The following is a 17,789-nucleotide window of genomic DNA, read 5'->3' as shown; positions in this document are numbered from 1 at the left end:
TGAACCCCAATGGTCACGAATGACCTCTTGGTGAACCTATTGGCCTTTTCGGGAGCCCTCAGTGTCAATATAACCCTTCTGAGGGCTCGGAGTTGCTGTTACCTTCTAAATTTTCAGTCAGAAACCACCTCTGTGACTTCAGTGAACCCACTGACCTCTTTGTGAACCCCAGTAATTGTGAGTGACCTCTCGGTGAACCCATTGGACTTCTCATGACCCCAAATAATTGTATCAAGTGATTTGGTAGCGTTGTTAGCTGCTCTGGATTCTAAAATACCTACTGAGAGTCTAAGGCCAGAACCTAATCTGTCACCCATTCATTTCCCAAGCGTGAATGGGACCTGGGAGCCGGTGTGGCCAGAGAGGCTTTTTTTCCCTTGTGCCTCCCAAATTGATGCCTTAGGGCATCTTTAGTGGCCCATCAGGAAGAGGTATAGCCCTGTCAAGCAGCTTCCCTACTACCACCCTGTCCCCCACAAGCCCTTAGGACATTCTGGAGACTTCCTGAGTTGGTGGTCTTCCCCACTCCTCCAATCTTTCTTCTTCTCTCTGCCAGGTCAGTTTTGGTTTTCTCCCCAGCGTTCCCAGGCTCCCAAATGGTAATGGTGACGTCCTCTCCCCCTCCCCACTAGACACTAGACTGTGAGCCCCAGGTGGACAGGGAGCTGCTCAGTCCTCTTCTCACCACAGTATCCTCAGCACCTAGCACAGTGTGCGGCACTGTTGACCTTCACTGAACGAGAAAATGAAGGCTCAAAGAAACGCTGTGATCCAGGGTCAGTCCCCAGAAGTCGCTGAGTCTGCAGGGACCACCCGGTGGCGCAAACCACTTACTGCATCTTGCCTGTGGTCCTCCATCCTCTGGGTTTGGACAGTCCTGGAAAATGGGCATATTAGGGGCAGAGGTTGTGGGGGAATGTGATGGTCCATTAGAATGCAGGAAAAAAATATTAGAACTCTGATTTAGATTTATTTTCATCTCATCTTTTTAAATTTCTATTTTTGTGTATGTTTTATAATGTACATAATATTTTAGTACAGTAGTACATGTATATAATTTACAATAAATAATTATACAATTAAGAAAGTGAACTAAAGATTTTTTTACTGATGGGAGACATCACTAGTGCTCAGGGAAGCAGATCTGTCTGCAGCAGACAGAAGCCCGCTCCTCTGCTTTCATTCACCCGCCCTCGTGAGGTGGAGGGTGGGAAACTGACCCCAAAAATCAGAGACCTTTGAGCCAGCCTGGAGATAGTACAGAGAGCTCTTTTACATTACATTGCTCTTTCAATTTCATTTAAATGAACATTTACTTCCCCTCAGCAAAATGAAGGGGCCAGATGGTTTGGCTGTAAAATACACTTCAGCTGATCCAAATTAAATAACCTGGACTTAAATCACTACCTATTTTCACAGACTTCTACGTCCCTTGCATCAAATGGGAGCGTGCTTGTAAATGTTAGGTACTTAATAGATAAGCCAACCTTGCAACTAACTAAATATGTTACCACTGAGGTCAGAGTGCTGCCCAGACTAATCTATTTTAAAAATATAAAGGATTCGCTCATCATAGCTACACTGAGGGTCCCATCGCCCCCACCACTTGTCAGTCTGAGGAATGCAGGGTTTACAGGATGCTAGTCTGTGATCATCGCAGGGCAGATTTGTCTACCCTTCCCAAGCATGTCCTTAGCTAGCCTTTGTGAGTCACTAGAAGAGCGAAAGAAGTATCAACTTAAAGAACAATCAGCCACTTCTTATTCCCTTTTTTTTTCAAGACCAGAAATTACTGGCTTCCATAACGTCTCCCCCCCGCCCCCAACAAACATCTTTGGGCTTGTTGACAAGTGGCTGTTGGCAAGGCAGAGTGTCTTTTATTCCTGTAGCAGTAGATCTGTACAAGAGGCCACCTCTGTAGCTCAGAGACCTGGCAGCACCAACATAAAGACCAAAATATAAACAGGGCCATGGTCCATCCCACTCACACCCTGCAATGCCTGTGGGACAGAGGGGGTGGCATATACACACACTGTCTACTTATTCCAAAGCATCAACTGTAAGAGCAGAGTAAGTCACAGGTCAGCCGGAAGAGGGGAAAAGCAGTGAGAGGGGTTCAGCGCCGCCTCCACCTTCCCTCCCAGAGTGTCAGGGCCACCAAGGGACTAGATAGCAGCCCAGCAGCCCTCCTTGCTAACAGGTGGAGTGCTGAAATAGGCTTTTCCTTCATCATATCTCATCCTGATATCAGTTCCAAAATCATCTTTAAAGGGATTCCATATATATATATATATATATATATATATATATATATATATATATATATATATAATTCTTATATATATATACATTTTTGTCCATATAAAAGAAAGCAGTAGTGGCCTCCATAAATGGAAGGTGAGGTGGACGCACACACGAGTGGAGACGACTTGGCATCGAGGGAACAGGCCCGGGTTGTGGATTATTGCAAAGGGAGACAGGAGAACAGGGCATGGTTCCAAAAGGTACAAGGTGGAGGGAGGAGAGGATGGTGCTGGTGGTCTGCAGACCCGCTGCTGGTCAAGTCTGAAGAAGGAGGAGGGGAACAGCCGAGGATCCAAGCTGAGACCTGGAGTCAAGTCCTGCCCTTGGAAATAAGGGAGATGAGGGGAGGAACTTGTGAGGAGGGGAGGGCCCCGGAAGCCAGTGGCCAGTCCTCCTTTCCCAGGGAGATGGTGTCTAGAACATGCATACAACTGGCCTACAAAATGAGGCTCCATGGTAGAGAGGAATATGAGGGCTGGGGAGAAGGTCTGAGGCCCGGAAAAACCCCAAGATGCAAGATCAATGCCATGAGTAGGCATCTCCATCTCCTTGGCCCACAGGGCTCTCTGCACCCCTCTGGCTGCCTGTCAACTGCCTGGAGCTGGTGCAAGTGGCTCCCAGCTGGAATTGTGCTCACTGACCCCTCTGGGGACATTTGCCTGCCTCTGGGGCTCGCCCATCCATGCCAGCTAAGTATCAGGCCCGGCGGTATCCTTCATGGCTTTGCTGCCAGTCACAGTCCCGTGGCCCTGACTGAGGGCCGGGCTTGAGTGTGTCTTGCGGAGAGAAGGGTCATCCCCTTCCAAGGTGGCCAGCCGGGCCTCAATCCGCTCCAGGTCATCTGAGCCCACTTTGATTTTCACAGCCAAGAGGTGGATATAGGTCTCATAACGGCTTTTCTGGAAAAAGGGCAGAGAAAGGCCAAAAACAAAGTCAAAGGACAAACAACAAAACACGAAAAAAGTATGTGTACTTTATGTGACAAAAGACTAATTTCCTTAATATTCAGAGAGCTCTCACAAATCAATAAAAAAGGAGATCAACAACCCAATAAAAAAATAGGCAAGGGGCATGCACAGAAATGTCACTCACAATTTTAAATTTTCAAGTTAATTAGCTGTGATTTCTTGACTAGGACACCAAAAGCACTGACAACAAAACTAAAAAGAGACAAATGAGATTATGAAATTTAAAACTCACGTGTATCAAAGGACATGAACAATACAGTGAAAAGGCAATCCACAGAATGGAAAAAAATATTTGCAAATCATGTATGTAATAAGGGTCTAGTAGCCAGAAATCTATGAAATATATTAAAAACTCCTGTAATTCAACAACAAAAACACAAACAACTCAATTAAAAAATGGCAAATGTTGGAGCCCCTGGGTGGCTCAGTCGGTTAAGTGTCCGACTTCTACTCAGGTCACGATCTAACGGTTTGTGAGTTCGAGCCCCACGTCGGGCTCTGTGCTGACAGCTCAGAGCCTGGAGCCTGCTTCAGATTCTGTGTCTCCTTCTCTCTATGCCCCTCTCCTGCTTGCACTCTGTCTCTCAAAAATAAACAAACATTAAAAATTTTCAATTAAAAACATGGCAAATGTCTTGACTAGACATTTCTCCAAAGAAGGCATACGAATGGCCAATAAGCACATGAACAGATGCTCAACATCATTATCATCGTGGAAATGCGGATCAAAATCACAATGGGGTATCACCTCACACCTATTAGGACAACTACTCTCAAAGAAAACTCAGCAACTAAGTGTTGGTGAGGATGTAGGGAACACTGGAATGGCACACTGCTGGAGAAAACAGTATGGCTTTTCTTCAGAAAGTGAAAAATAACAGGAGCACCAAGATGGTTCAGTGGGTTAAGCATCTACCTCTTGATATCAGCTCAGGTCATGAGCTCACAGTTTCTGAGTTCGAGCCTCGCGTCAGGCTCCACGCTGACAGTGCGGAGCCTGCTTGGGATTCTCTCTCTCCGTCTCTCCCTGCCCTTCCCCACCCCTCTCTCTCAAAATAAATAAATAAACTTAAAAAAATAAAGTGAAAAATAACATTATCTTGTGATTTAGCAATACCATTTTGGGGCATATACCCAAAAAAACTTAAGGCAGGATCTCAGAAATATTTGCACACCCATTTTCATAGCAACACTATTTATAAGAGCCAAGAGATGAAAGCAACCCAAATGTCCAGCAGTATATGAAAAGATAAGAAGTGGTATCTATATACAATGGAATATTATTCAGCCTAAAAAGGAAGGAAATTCTGACACAGGCCACAACGTGGATTAACTTGAGGACAAGCCAGTCACAAAACCACAAATCCTGGATGATTCCACTCATACGAAGTACCGAGTCAAACTCAGAGAGACGAAGGGAGAACAGCGGTTGCTGGGGGTGGAAGGCAGAGTGCAGAGGGAGGGGCTGGGGAGTTGCTGTTTAATGGGTGTAGAATTTCAGTTTAGGAAGATGAAAAAGTTCTGGAGATTACTTGCATAACAATGTGAGTAGACTCAATACTACTGAACTACATACTTAAAAATGGTTAAGACGATAAATCTGATGTTATATGTATTTGCCACAATTAAAACATTTTTAATCCAAATTAATATAAAATAGCCCTTGTTAAATCTCTCAGATTAGTGATGATTGAAACATTCAGTAGTGTCCAGCGTTGGTGAGGGCATGGACAGAGTAGTACATTCATAAGCTATTTAAAGTGTTATAAATTGGTAAACATTTAGAAGGGGAGATTTGGCAGTGTCTGAGGGCCTGACTCTGAGCTTCCAGCCCTCACCACAGTCAGGGGAAGCTGAGAAGCTAGAAGAAGCAGGGACTACAGGTGAGGAGACACTGCTCCCACACAGCTCTGCGACATGAACAGAAAGACCCTTCATTGCTGGGCTTCACCTCCAGGACCCATCCCCCTCCCCCAGTTAAGCCAGCGGGTAGTGAGAAAGACAGGAGTGCTGAAATTCCAATCCGACTGACTGCCTCGGTTAGGATTCAGGCTCCAGCACTTCTTAACTGTCACCTCAGGCAAGTGATCTGCTCTAAGCCTCAATTTTCCCATCTGTAAAATGGGAATAATAACAGACCTCACTTCACAGAGTTGACATGAGGATGAAATCAATCAGTACAAGGGAAGTGAAGGGAATCACAGCTGCCTGGCAATTAGCGAGAGATCAGTCCACTGTAGCTTTTGCCATCTCTATGTTTACACTGCAGAGAGAGTGGGTCTGAGAAGATTTCAAAAGCTGAACAGCTTTATGTTTTTTTAAAGGTCAGGATCTCTTGTGGGAACTCCCTTTTCCTCATACCTCAACAGAAAATCAATGTGGAAATCTAGGGACTGAGATTGGTTACTTCCTGCCCTTCCTGCTCCAGAGGCTGTCTGAGCCTCTATATTGTCCACTCCTGCAAGCAGGTCAACACAAAGGCTGTCCAAAAGGGACAAGTGGTTCCCACCTCCCTCCCGCAAGCTGCCCCCCTCTGCTTGACCCAGTGAGAGTGATGCTCCATCAGCCCTGTTTGCAGAGCATCAGGGGGCAGGAGGGGGCAGGGAAAGGCAAGATGGGAGAAGGGAGAACTTAGGTGCTGTGCTTGATAAACATGTGCAAAAAAGGAAAATGACACAAAAGGGGGAGCAGGCCATGCAGACAGGCTCAAGCGGTCTGTAGTTTTGTTGTAACAGCTTCCGGAGTGGGCGGCTGGGTCATGGGGGGTATGGAGGTGAAGAGGGTCTTAGAGAAGGGTGGTACCCGCCTGGTGCTCTTTGAGAGACACAGGTGAGGGCACAGTGCTTGATTAACAATTGGCAGCTGGACTGTGCAGAGACTGGCCCACAGGAGGCCATGCATGGCTCAAGAGCACCTCAAGGGAACCCCCAAAGTGGGGAGCGCCCATACCAGGAGTCCCTGGCTATAGAATGATGTTGGCGACAGGAGAAGAGCTGGCTTCCTCCTCCTGCCCCAGCCCTGAGCTTCGCAATCGGCCCCACAGAGAACCCACCTCAAAAGTGAGATAGTGCTCCTTCAGCCGGTTCTCCTCGGCCTCCTTGGACTTGACGCCCCTCTCGACAGGGTGACACCTGTGCTCAGCCAGCTCCGCAGTCACCTGCCTCAACTTATTCTCATGAGAACGCAGCTGCTCCTCCTGCAAAGACATGTCCTGGACTGTGAGGGCCCACTCTCAGGACGGCACAGGGGTGGGTCTAATCTCGGCCTGCTGGATCTGCTTCACCAAAGGGAAACTGAGGCCGGGCCGGGGACATCAAGTATGTGGAGGACCTGAGGGAGTGGCCCTCCACTCTTCCACTCCCTGCTCCTTGCTTTCATCAGCATCAACTCTCCTGGATAAATCTGCGGCAGGCTCAGGAGATGAGAGGCCCGCACACTGGAACATGTGTGTAGACGCTGACACAGGCACACCAGCACTCCAGATGCACTCTGCCCCCACCCCGGTTCACAGGGACTCTCACGGGCACACACAAACACGATGGACCAAGGGACAGCCTGGCCTCTGCTACCCCTGGCTCCACAGGATGCACACATTCTCTTGCATTCTCCCCCAGACAGACTCCATGGTTACAGACCCAGGATCATACCCAAAGACAGGCAGAGACGCTGTTCCTCACAGACAGGTGCACACGTACATCCCACCCACCAGAGTACGGCCAGACCGCTTCATGTTGTGTAAGCAGTGGGCTGCGCCTGTGTGCGTATGTATGCGCACGTGTGTGCAGTGGAGGTGCGGGGAGAGAGCACGTGTGTGTGTACCTGTATGGTGTATGCCTGCGTGGGGTCTGCGTGTGTGTGTGCGTTGCATGTGCATGCACAGGGGCTCTGGTAGCTCAATGGAGAGGTCCAAGGCAAGGCCCCAGTACAGAAGGGGGGCCTGATGAAGACAGGCGGCATGGAGCCCCTCCTGCCCTCCACCTTCCAAGTAGCGTTCCACCATTTATCCTCTCCTCTCCAAACTACCCCTGAAAAAGTCACGTAGTTTTTTTTTTTTAGGATTACAAATAAAATATTTAAGGGTAGATCAGGACAGCAAAAGAGCCAGCCGAGTCTCACCTGTCCCCAGCTCCCTGCGGCACACACATTCTCTCGCATTCATGCTCAGACACGCACAATGTCCACAGACTCACAATGACATCCACAGGATACACCCCCATTGGCAGAGAAGAATGTAAGCCTCTGTGTGGTGTATGGCCTCAGTCATCCCATCTGTAAATGGGGGTGGGGCGCAATGGGGATGGAGGAGAATATCTGCCTCTTCACTTTGTCTCTTAGCCCAAGATCAGGCACCATCTAGGAGCTGAGGTGGAGGCTGCTGAACGGGGGGCCTGGCTGGACACAGCCTGAGGAGGTGGCGTTGGGGTCCCGGGAGCTTGTACCTGGCAGAGGCGAGTGGTGCAGGAGGGCAGCAGGGGCCGACAGAACTTCTTCATGGAGCTGACAGCCGCGGGGAAGGACGGGGCTGAGAAGATGGCAGCCACCAGGTTGATCCTAAGGATCCAGGACAGCATTTCTTCCTTGCTCCTGAGGACAGGATGGGAGGGGAGATGGCACCGGCTTCTCACAATAGGACCCCCTGTCCCCTACCCAGGCCCCAGGACCCAGCACTAGCCTGGCATAGGGAGGCCATCAATCCCTTCACAAAAGGGGGGACAAAGGAGTGAGGGAGGATGGCAGGATGGGGGTTGGATGGGCCTGGTCAAGTCTATGTACAGAGCTCCTCTCACTCCCAGCGGCTAGGCAAGACCTGGATTTTCACATGAAAATCAAGCTGTCCAGGTCCAGAGCTAATGGCCCTGGAGTAAGAGGACTTAGAGTCAGCAGGTGATCCCTGGATGACTCGAACCTAGAGATAACTGGACAAGCAGTGTCCCCACTTGGGTTTCCTGTCCCTTCCCCACTACCTCGTCCAGGATACACACTCCCATCTTGAGAGGTCACCTACCAGCCTCCCTCATTTTAAGCTCATGTGACACATGAAACTCCAATCTCAAGTCACAGGACAGGATGAAGGGGAGTGTACAGAGGTCTTCCAGGGAAACTACAGGACAAGTCTTTCCCATCCATTTCCCCACCCTGATTTACAGTAAAGGATGATTCATTAAGACTCCATCTGCCTTGGACGTAGGGACTTCAGCATGCAACTGAATCACCTGAAAGCCTGGTTAGAACACAACTGCTGGCCCAGCCCCAGAGTTTCTGATTCAATAGGTCTAAGGTGGGGCCAAAGAAATTGCATTTCTAACACATTTCCAGGAGATGCTGAGGACCACACTTGAGAACCTCTACTTTGGGCAACCCCAGCTGTCAGTCGTGTGGCTGACGTGCAGGGCACCCCGCCTGAGATGGATGAGGAGAGGGGTACAGGGTAGGCTCGATGCTGCAGGCCCTGAGGCCAGGGTAGGAGTGAGGGGGTTCCCACTCCTACTTACGGTGCCTGGAAGAGGAAGACCCTCCAGTCAGCTGTCTTCAGCTTGAGTACATTGGACTTCTTGCTGTAGTCGGAGGCCCTGGTGGCCAGAGCATGGTGCACACGAATGGCATTCTTCAAGTCACCCTCAGACAGAGCTTTGTCAGGCCTGTACTCATCCTGGACAGATGGGGCGGGGGCGGGCAAGCCTCTGTCATCACCAGGCTCTGGTTTGCTAGCCCACACTTCCTCGACCCTCGCCATCCCCCCCGTTTGCTCTCCTTCCATTCTTCATTCAGCTCTTGCCACTCTGGTGCCATGCCCTCCCCAACAAAGCACTCCAGCCTCTCCTCTACACACCTTGGTTTGTCCCAAGGCCAAAGAGAACTTCCACTGGGTATCCTCGGACTCCTGGGCACTTAAAAGGCCCTTCCCTGAAAACCCAAGGCTCTGACTGAGCTTGAGTCAGGTTTTAATGAGGGGAAGACCCAGCATCTGCCTAAGCCCCACGTCCTGCCAGGGACCCTCTGAGCACCACAAGGCAGGGGCCGGTTGGAAGACTGCACTGGCCTTTTTTGGGTAAGGACTCTGGGGGCAGTCTCTCACCTTCTGCAGGTACAGGATGGTCCCTTTGAGCACCGCGTAGAATTTCTTCCAGCCACGCCTCCCACGGGGTGCTAGGGATGGGGGTAAGGGTAGTGTGGCCACAACCACCCACCCCAATTATCTCCTCCCCCACATCCCCTTACATTCTACCTAGGTGTGCAACCCCAGACGAGCAGCCATGGGGCCAGACCCTCCCCCCAGACTGGCATCCCTCCCCATGTCCCTTCCCCTGCCTGACACCCACTCCTCTTGCCATCCATGTCGGCGTGAGTCTTTCGAGTCAGCACGCCATGCTTGTAGGTGGTAGCGCTGAGAGCCTGCGGAACATCCAGGAAGGGGTTGCCACCATCCAGGATCCGTGTCACCTTCTTGGTGCCTGTCCCAAACTTGTCATCGACCAGCTCAGAGAGTGATTTCCTCAGTTCGTCCTCATCACTAGGAAAATAGGAGGCCTGAGCACCACCTCCATGAAAGCCTTAGCCCCACACGGACATGCTCCCTCCTCACCAACCACTCCTCTGGGAAGCAGTCAGAAGTGAAGAGCAGAGGTAAAGAGGTTCCAATTCCAGATCACAGATCCATATATTTGACCCCTCTCCTTAGTCTTTGATTCTGACCCCTGTCCTCTGAGCTTTGATTTTTGGCCTTCAAGCTCCAATCCTCCAAGCACTCTTTGACCACAAAGTTGGAGACCTTATTGGTTTTATTCCTTATTTCTTCTCTTCCATCCAACCCTGAAAGCCCAGCCCCAGGGAGCAGTGACCCATGGCCAGCCTGAAGCTGCTGACCAAGCCCCACAAACATGTTGGGGAAAGGTGGGCCAGTAGATGAGGCCCCTAAAGTCTAGGATCCCCATTAGAGCCCTGGTAGAAAAATGCAAGATCTTCTCAGTGTTGTTGGAATTCCTCACAATTCCTACCTGGGATCTCCACATGTACCCAAAGACCAAGGTGCCCTGGAGAGCACAGGAGGGTGGGGCAGCCACTTTCCCCAGGAGCCTCTCAGTCTCCCCACCCAGGAAGGTCACCACACCTCTTTCCAGATGGCTGGGCACCTCCAGGTCTCACTGCCTTTGCAGAGGAACAAGTTATAGTGACAGTTGCCCCTCCCCGCTACCAAGAGCTGTTACACTGGGGTCTCATGCTTCCTGCCTGCTTACTTCCCAAGAAGGAAACTATCATCATTGGGAATAGTGGCAATATTGCAGTATAGAAAACAAGTTGTGGCCATCATGAAACCAAGTCACAGTTTAATCTATTCCATACCAGTGTAAACACTTCACACTTTTTATCAAGATAAAAAATGTACCCAAAGGGGAACTCAATGTGTGGTGCTGACCTGCTGGACAGGGGTCACCAGAGCCCTGGGCTGGGAGATATCAGCACCATGGAGAGTGACAGAAGTGACTTCCCGGCACCCTCAGCCACTCCCTTTTTTTCCTTCCCAGTGACTCACTTTCCCCATACCTGTGCCCATGGGCACTACTCACATGGCCCATTCCAGCTTTTCATTCTTGATGGAGTTGTAAAGGGTCTACAACAGGGAAAAAGAAAAAGAGATGACTTCAGATGAAAAGTCAAAGAAATCTGAATCTCTAGTAATGTGGATGTAGTGAAGTATCATTTCAGCCAGTGGGGCAAAATGGGTGTTTGATTCACAGTTGTTTGTTGGGTGGGTGAATGAATGTGGGGTGGGTGGGGAGATGATTGTTCAGATGAATGGGTGAATAGATCTGATGATGAGGTGGGCAGATAGGTTGGTGGGTAGGTGGACGGGTGGGGAAATGAGTGGGTGAGTGAGTGCTCATGGGTGTAGAAGGTGTATGTGTGGATGATGGGTGGGCATAGGGGCAGGTAAATGAGTTTCTGGGTAGGTGAATGGATGAAAGGACGGCTGCATGGGAGGTTGGGTAGATGGCGTGGGTGGGGAGATGGGGTCATTTGATCTCACAAATACATTTTTTTTTCTTTTTCATGTTTATTTATTTTTGAGAGACAGAGCACAAGCAGGGGAGGGGCAGAGAAAGAGAGAAACACAGAATCTGAAGCAGGCTGAAGGCTCTGAGCGGTTAGCACAACAGATGCTGACAGGTGACCCTCCCATATACTTCTTAACAAGCACTCCTTGATGGTGAAAAAAATAATTATGGTAAGAAGAGTGATGGAGACAATGTTCTATTTTTTGACCTCCAGACTCATTATCCAACTACCTACCTGGCATCACCATATCCTTCAAACCCACTGTCTAAAACTGAACTCATCACTTACCCCACCCCCATAAACCTGCTCCTCTTTCCCCCAAGGCAGAGAACTGACCAGGCTTGAAAGGCTTGTTGAGTTCTGCCCTGGGCTCTAACCTCAGAAGAAAACTAGAATCCCTTAATTCCTGGTGATATTGAAAAACTGGGGGGGGGGGGGGGGTTCACTGTGGTGATGACAATAATAGTTGTGGTGAAGGTGGCAGCGGTGATCAAGGTGGTGGTGGTGGCCATGGCAGCTGTAACAACTGGTGGAAGGTTTGAGGATTGTCCTAACAGCAATAATGATAATGGAGTGCCAAAAACAAGTCTCATAAAGCCTATCCCTCTGCCTAACTCAGGGAACACGTAACAGTCAAATGTTGAACTGGATGTTCACTAACTCTGTCCCAAAGTCATGGTGGCCCTGACCCCAGTATTAAAAATCTAGACTGTCAGGTGGGTACCTGGATGGCTCAGTCAGTAGAGCATGTAACTCCTGATCTCTGGGTCATGAGTTCGAGCCCCATGTTGGGTGTAAAGATTACTTTAAAAAAATCTAGGAGCTCCTGGGTGGCACAGTTGGTGAAGTGTCCAACTTGTGATGTTAGCTCAGGTCATCATCTCGTAGTTCATGAGTTCAAGCCTTCCATCCAACTCTGCACTCAGAGTGTAGGGCCTGCTTGGGATTCTCTGTTTCCCTCTCTTTGCCCCTCCCCTGCTCTCTATCTCTTTCTCAAACACAAAATAAATAAATAAACATTTTTGAAAAATCTAGGGGCATCTAGGTGGCTCAGTCAGTTAAACATCCAATTCTTGATTTTGGCTCAGGTCATAATCTCACCGTTTGTGAGATCAAGCCCCAGGTCAGGCTCTGCACTAATGACACAGCCTGCTTGGGACTCTCTCTCCCTCTCTCTCTCTGCCCTTCCCCTGTTCATGCACCAGCATGCACAATCTCTCTCCCAAAATAAATAAATAAATAAACTTAAAAAAAAAAAAAAAAGAAAAATTCTAGACTGCCAAGATTTAGTGGAGCAGAGATCTCTCTCCTCCTCACCTATTCCCCACCCACGTGTGAGCATGGGAACCCTTAACAGATTTTACCTTGAGCAGGTCTTTGGCAAAGTCTTGGCCATCATTCAGCTGGTCCAAGTTGGCAATGAATTGCTGACAGGACATCTTCTTGCCAATGTTCTGTAATGGAGAAATGGTTCTAGCTGAGAGTAGGGATGAGGCTCGTGCGATCCCCACATCCTGCCCTGCCCAGCCAGAAGGGTGGAGGCAGCATCAAGGGCAGTAATGAAAAATACTGCCTCGATTTCCCTTTGTCTCCAAGGGTTTACAAAACTCTTTTTCACTTTCAAGATTCTATCTCACCCTCAAGCATCATGAAAAGTTGGAGTTCTCCTCTCGCCCAGATGGAGTCAGGTTGGACTCAATTATATAATAGTTGATATCTGCCAGGTGCCTAGTGTGTTCTAGGGATTGTACTTGACATGCATTATTTTATTTCATTCTCACAACAAGGAGAAGGTGAGATGAGTATTATCATCATCCCCATTTGACAGTTAAGGAAACTGAGGTACAGGAAGGTGAAGTGACGTGCCCATGATCACACAGCAAGGAAGTGGAAGGGCTGAGTGTGTCTGACACCAAAGCCCATGCTCTCACCCGCTACTCCATGGTTAACTCTCCCAAGGTCACACAGCACCAGGACTTGAACCCAGGCCTCTTGGCTGCTGAGCAGAAGCTCTGTGTATTCCGTCACAACTGTCTCACCCTCTCACCTGTACAGAGGGGCGGCAAGACCTCCAAGAGGTAGGTGAAGTGAGGGAGAGGTTGGTCTTAAGAGAATCAAAAGTCAATTTCCATCAACACACATGGGTACCCCATGCTGAGCTGGGCTGGGCTGGGGCCAAGGGAACCCAAGCAGATGGTCTCACTCCAGGAGGCACAAACAGACAAAGAGCTGAGAATGACTGTACCCCCAAGTTCTGCCTTTTTTAAACCACTGAATAGCAGAGGGGCTCCAGTCCTCCAAACCCAACACCTGATGTACATACTTTCAGACTCTTCTTGCAATATCCATGTTTGAGGACACACTGGGTGGCACTTCATCTTTGTAAAGACGAAGACCCTTGAACACCAGATACTATTGGTGTAGGATTTTGCGGATTTAGGTTTGCTTTAAGACAATATTTCCCAAGACTTACCTACAGATGGGAATAGGGATTCCCCCAAAAAAGACTTCATAATCAAATAAGTTTATGTGCATGATTCAGAGTGCTTAATGTGCTTTTGTGTGTTGGGAGTCTCCAAAGAGAGGATTCCATGTACAGCTTCCCGTATTCATTGACCTTAGCCCCATCTTAACAAAGAGAATCTATTAATATCATGTGGGACGTTCACATACCACAGAAAATAATTCGGAAAACAAGAATATAAGGGAACATAAGGCTTTGTAAGTAGCTGACAAGCAAGAATTTTCTATACCTTTCCAAAGGGTTAAGGAGACAAGATCTTGTATGTGCCTCAATAGGGTATGTTTCTTATGTTTATGTGTACATTTTACATGGACATATATGTACCTGCATAATAGCCATTTATGTCCGCATTCATAACAGGAATATGATGCAATAATGTCTGAGTTCCACACATTGAACATCCCCCAGCCACCAGTCAGGAGTTCAAAATCAACAAATAACCAGGCAAGATTTTTAATCCTAGAAATGACAGGCTATCTTGTTGCAAATGAACCTTCCTAACAGAAACAATTGCTGGTCAAGATATTAATAAAACATCTGCGGGAAGGCAATGGAGAAATACAGAGCAGTGAGGACTTCAAGGGTAAAGATCCTACAAAGAAAGGAAGCATGGAGACGTGAGCCCAATAAGGAGAAGGTTTCCTCCTTGAAGCATTTGCCAACTCACAAGCATTGGCCAAAAGGCTGAACAACTGAGAGGTCAGGAGGAGTGGAGAACAAAAACTGGAGTGCAGGGCCCAGGAAGGACAAGGGGCCCTGGGCAACACCCCAGTCATATTTCAACAACAAAAAAAGATGAAATTGAGAAAGGAAACACTAGGAGCGCCTGGGTGGCTCAGTCGGTTGAGCAGCCGACTTCAGCTCAGGTCATGATCTCACAGCTCGTGAGTTCAAGCCCCGCATCGGGCTCTGTGCTGACAGCTCAGAGCCTGGAGCCTGCTTCAGATTCTGTGTCTCCCTCTCTCTCTGCCCCTCCTCTGCTCATACTCTGTCTCTCTCTGCCTCAAAAATAAATAAACATTAAAAAAAAAAGAAAGGAAACACTAAAGGGACTTCTTCTGACAAGAGGAAAATTATCCCAGATGGAAGCATGAAAAAGTAGAAAGGAATGAAGAGCAGCAAAAAGGTGGCTACATCTAAATGAATACTGATTGTATAAAACAACAATAAGAAAGTTTTCTGGGGAACAAAGTATAGAGAGAAATATAATAGTTTAAAAGATGATAATGGTGATACATAAGTTGAGAAGGCAATAAAGGGAGAAATGAAGTTAAAGTGTTTTAAGGTTATTTCATCCCTCAGGAAGTGGCAAAAGTACATTAATAAGTTAGGATGCACATTGCAAACCAACAAAAGAATTCTGGAAGAATGAACAACTTAACAGGTTAATGGGATAAAAGGGAATTCTTTTTTTTTTTTTAAGTTTAATATTTGAGAAAGAGAGAGAGCATGAGTGTGAGCAGGGGAAGGACAGAAAGAAAGGGAGAGAAATAATCCCAAGTAGGTTCCTCACAGTCAGTGCAGAGCCTGACCCGGGGCTAGATCTCATGAACTGTGAGATCATGACCTGAGCCGAAATCAAGAGTCAGACGCTTAACTGACTGAGCCACCCAAGTGCCCCTGGGATAAAAGGAAATTCTAAAAAATACTTTAATAATCCAAAAGTAGGCAAAAAAAAAAAAAAAAAAAAAAAAAAAAGGAGTGGAAAGGAACATAGAAAAGGTAAGTCAGAGAAAACAAATCATATCCTGGTATGTTTAAATTTAATTATATTAGTAATTCATTAAATGGTCAAATTAAGAGGCAAAGACTATCAGACTTGTTTTTAAGTATATCATACAAGAAGACCTCTTAAATAAAGGGGACAGAAATCTTAGAAACAAAGGATGGAAAAACATATACTGTACATGCAAACACTAACAAAAGAACTCCAGTATAACCACACTAATACCTGACAAAATAGACTTGAAGACAAGAAAACTTACTAGAGATAAAAAGAGACATTTTCATAGTGATAAAGGGGCCAATCTGTCAGACGATATAAGCATTCTAAATGTGTATGGACCTAATAATATAGTCTCAAAAAATAAAATACAAAAATTTAGAGAACCAAAAAAAGAGAATGACACATTCACAATCTTGGTTGGGAATTTTAACACTGTTCTCTCAGTAACAGGAAGAACAAGAATACTAAACAATTCATTAACAACAATGAGATAAAATGGACAAACTCCTAGAAACACACAAACTATCAAAAATGCTCAAGCAGAAATAGGAAATTTGAATAGATCTATAAGAAATAAAAAGATTGAATCAATGATTAAAAACCTCACAAAAGAAAAGTCCAGAACTAGATGGCTTCAGTAAACTTTACCAAACATTAGAGAAAAATTAACACCAATACTTCTCAAACTCTTTCAAAAAATTGAAGTGGGAAAACTCCCTAACTCATTCTATAAGGCCAACACTACCTTGTACCAAAACCAGAAAAAGACATCACAAGAAAACTACATAACAATATCCCTTAGGAATATAAATGCAAAACCCTCAACAAAATACTAGCAAACAGAATCCAGCAGCATTTTGAAAGGATTATATAGCATGACCAAATGGAATGTATCCCAGTAATGCAAGGTGGTTCAACACACAGAAATCTAGCAATGTAATACACCACATTAATAGAATGAAAGCAGGGGGGAACCACATGATCCTCTCAACTGATGCAGAAAAAGCATTTCACAAAATTCAACCCTTCTTTCACTTAAAAAAAAAAAAAACAACACCCAACAAACTAGGAACAGAACTTCCTCAGAATACTAAAAAGCATTTATGAAAAACTCACAGCTAACATCATACTCAATGGTACAAGACTGAAAGCTTTTCCCCTAAGATCAAGAAAAGGCAAGAATGCCCACTTTCCCCATTTCTATTCAACATTGTCCTGGAAGTTCCAGCCAGAGCAATTAGGCAAGCAAAAGAAGTAAAAGGCATCCAAATTAGAAAGGAAGAAGGAAAACTCTATCTATTCACAAATGACATGATCTTGTATACAGAAAATCCTAAAGAATATACCAAAAAATAAACACATTCTGGAAAGTTGCAGAACATAAGAGCACACAAAAATCAATCATATTTCTATGTTAGTAAAGAATGATCATAAAATGAAATTAAGAAAACAATTTCATTTACAATAATATTAAAAAGAATACTTAGTGGGGCGCCTGGGTGGCGCAGTCGGTTAAGCGTCCGACTTCAGCCAGGTCACGATCTCGCGGTCCGTGGGTTCGAGCCCCGCGTCAGGCTCTGGGCTGATGGCTCAGAGCCTGGAGCCTGTTTCCGATTCTGTGTCTCCCTCTCTCTCTGCCCCTCCCCCGTTCATGCTCTGTCTCTCTCTGTCCCAAAAATAAATAAATGTTGAAAAAAATTAAAAAAAAAAATTAAAAAAAAAAAATTAAAAAAAAATAAAAAGAATACTTAGAAATAAATGTAACCAAGGAGGTAAAAGATCTGTATACTGAAAACTACAAAAGATTGACAAAAGAAATTAAAGACCTAAATAAATAGAATGACATCTAGTGTTCAGGGATTGGAAGACTTAATATAGCTACAGTGGTAATACTCCCAAATTGATCTATAGATTCAATTCAACCCCTACCAAAATCCCAATGGCCTTTTTTGCAGAAATGTAAAACTTTTTATTCAAATTCATATGGAACTGTAAGGGCTCCCAATAGCCAAAACTTGGAAAAGAACAAAGTTGGAAGACTCACACTTCCTGATATCAAAACTTACTACAGGCTGACTCAATCCATTAAGCATCTGACTCTTGATTTCAGCTCAGGTCATGATCTCATGGTTCTTGGGTTCAAACTTCACACTGTCAGCACAGATTGGGATTGGGATTCCCTGTCTCTCTCCCTCTCTGCCCCTCCCTCACT

General features: G+C 46.5%; 1 protein-coding gene across 5 annotated transcripts in view; it reads right to left on the bottom strand.

The window, feature by feature from the left end:
* Positions 1 to 1,855: 1,855 nt before the first annotated feature.
* The window catches only part of PSD2 (pleckstrin and Sec7 domain containing 2), a 55,770-nt gene continuing 39,836 nt past the window's right edge, over positions 1,856 to 17,789 (bottom strand). For 4 of the 5 annotated variants that reach the window (XM_045445982.1, XM_045445993.1, XM_045445966.1 and 1 more), the window contains 8 exons: positions 12,692 to 12,782; positions 10,838 to 10,881; positions 9,593 to 9,783; positions 9,349 to 9,419; positions 8,765 to 8,922; positions 7,712 to 7,856; positions 6,325 to 6,468; positions 1,856 to 3,203 (listed from right to left, as the gene is read on the bottom strand). In XM_045445982.1, the coding sequence (XP_045301938.1) occupies positions 2,994 to 3,203; positions 6,325 to 6,468; positions 7,712 to 7,856; positions 8,765 to 8,922; positions 9,349 to 9,419; positions 9,593 to 9,783; positions 10,838 to 10,881; positions 12,692 to 12,782 (1,054 nt within the window). In that variant the 3' untranslated portion in view covers positions 1,856 to 2,993. The remainder of the gene's footprint in view (positions 3,204 to 6,324; positions 6,469 to 7,711; positions 7,857 to 8,764; positions 8,923 to 9,348; positions 9,420 to 9,592; positions 9,784 to 10,837; positions 10,882 to 12,691; positions 12,783 to 17,789) is intronic. The other variant, XM_045446001.1, reaches the window with a different exon arrangement.

The sequence above is a fragment of the Leopardus geoffroyi genome, chromosome A1 (assembly GCF_018350155.1).
Source record: "Leopardus geoffroyi isolate Oge1 chromosome A1, O.geoffroyi_Oge1_pat1.0, whole genome shotgun sequence".
Taxonomy (NCBI): domain Eukaryota; kingdom Metazoa; phylum Chordata; class Mammalia; order Carnivora; family Felidae; genus Leopardus; species Leopardus geoffroyi.
This window is presented reverse-complemented; position numbering and strand designations above follow the sequence as displayed.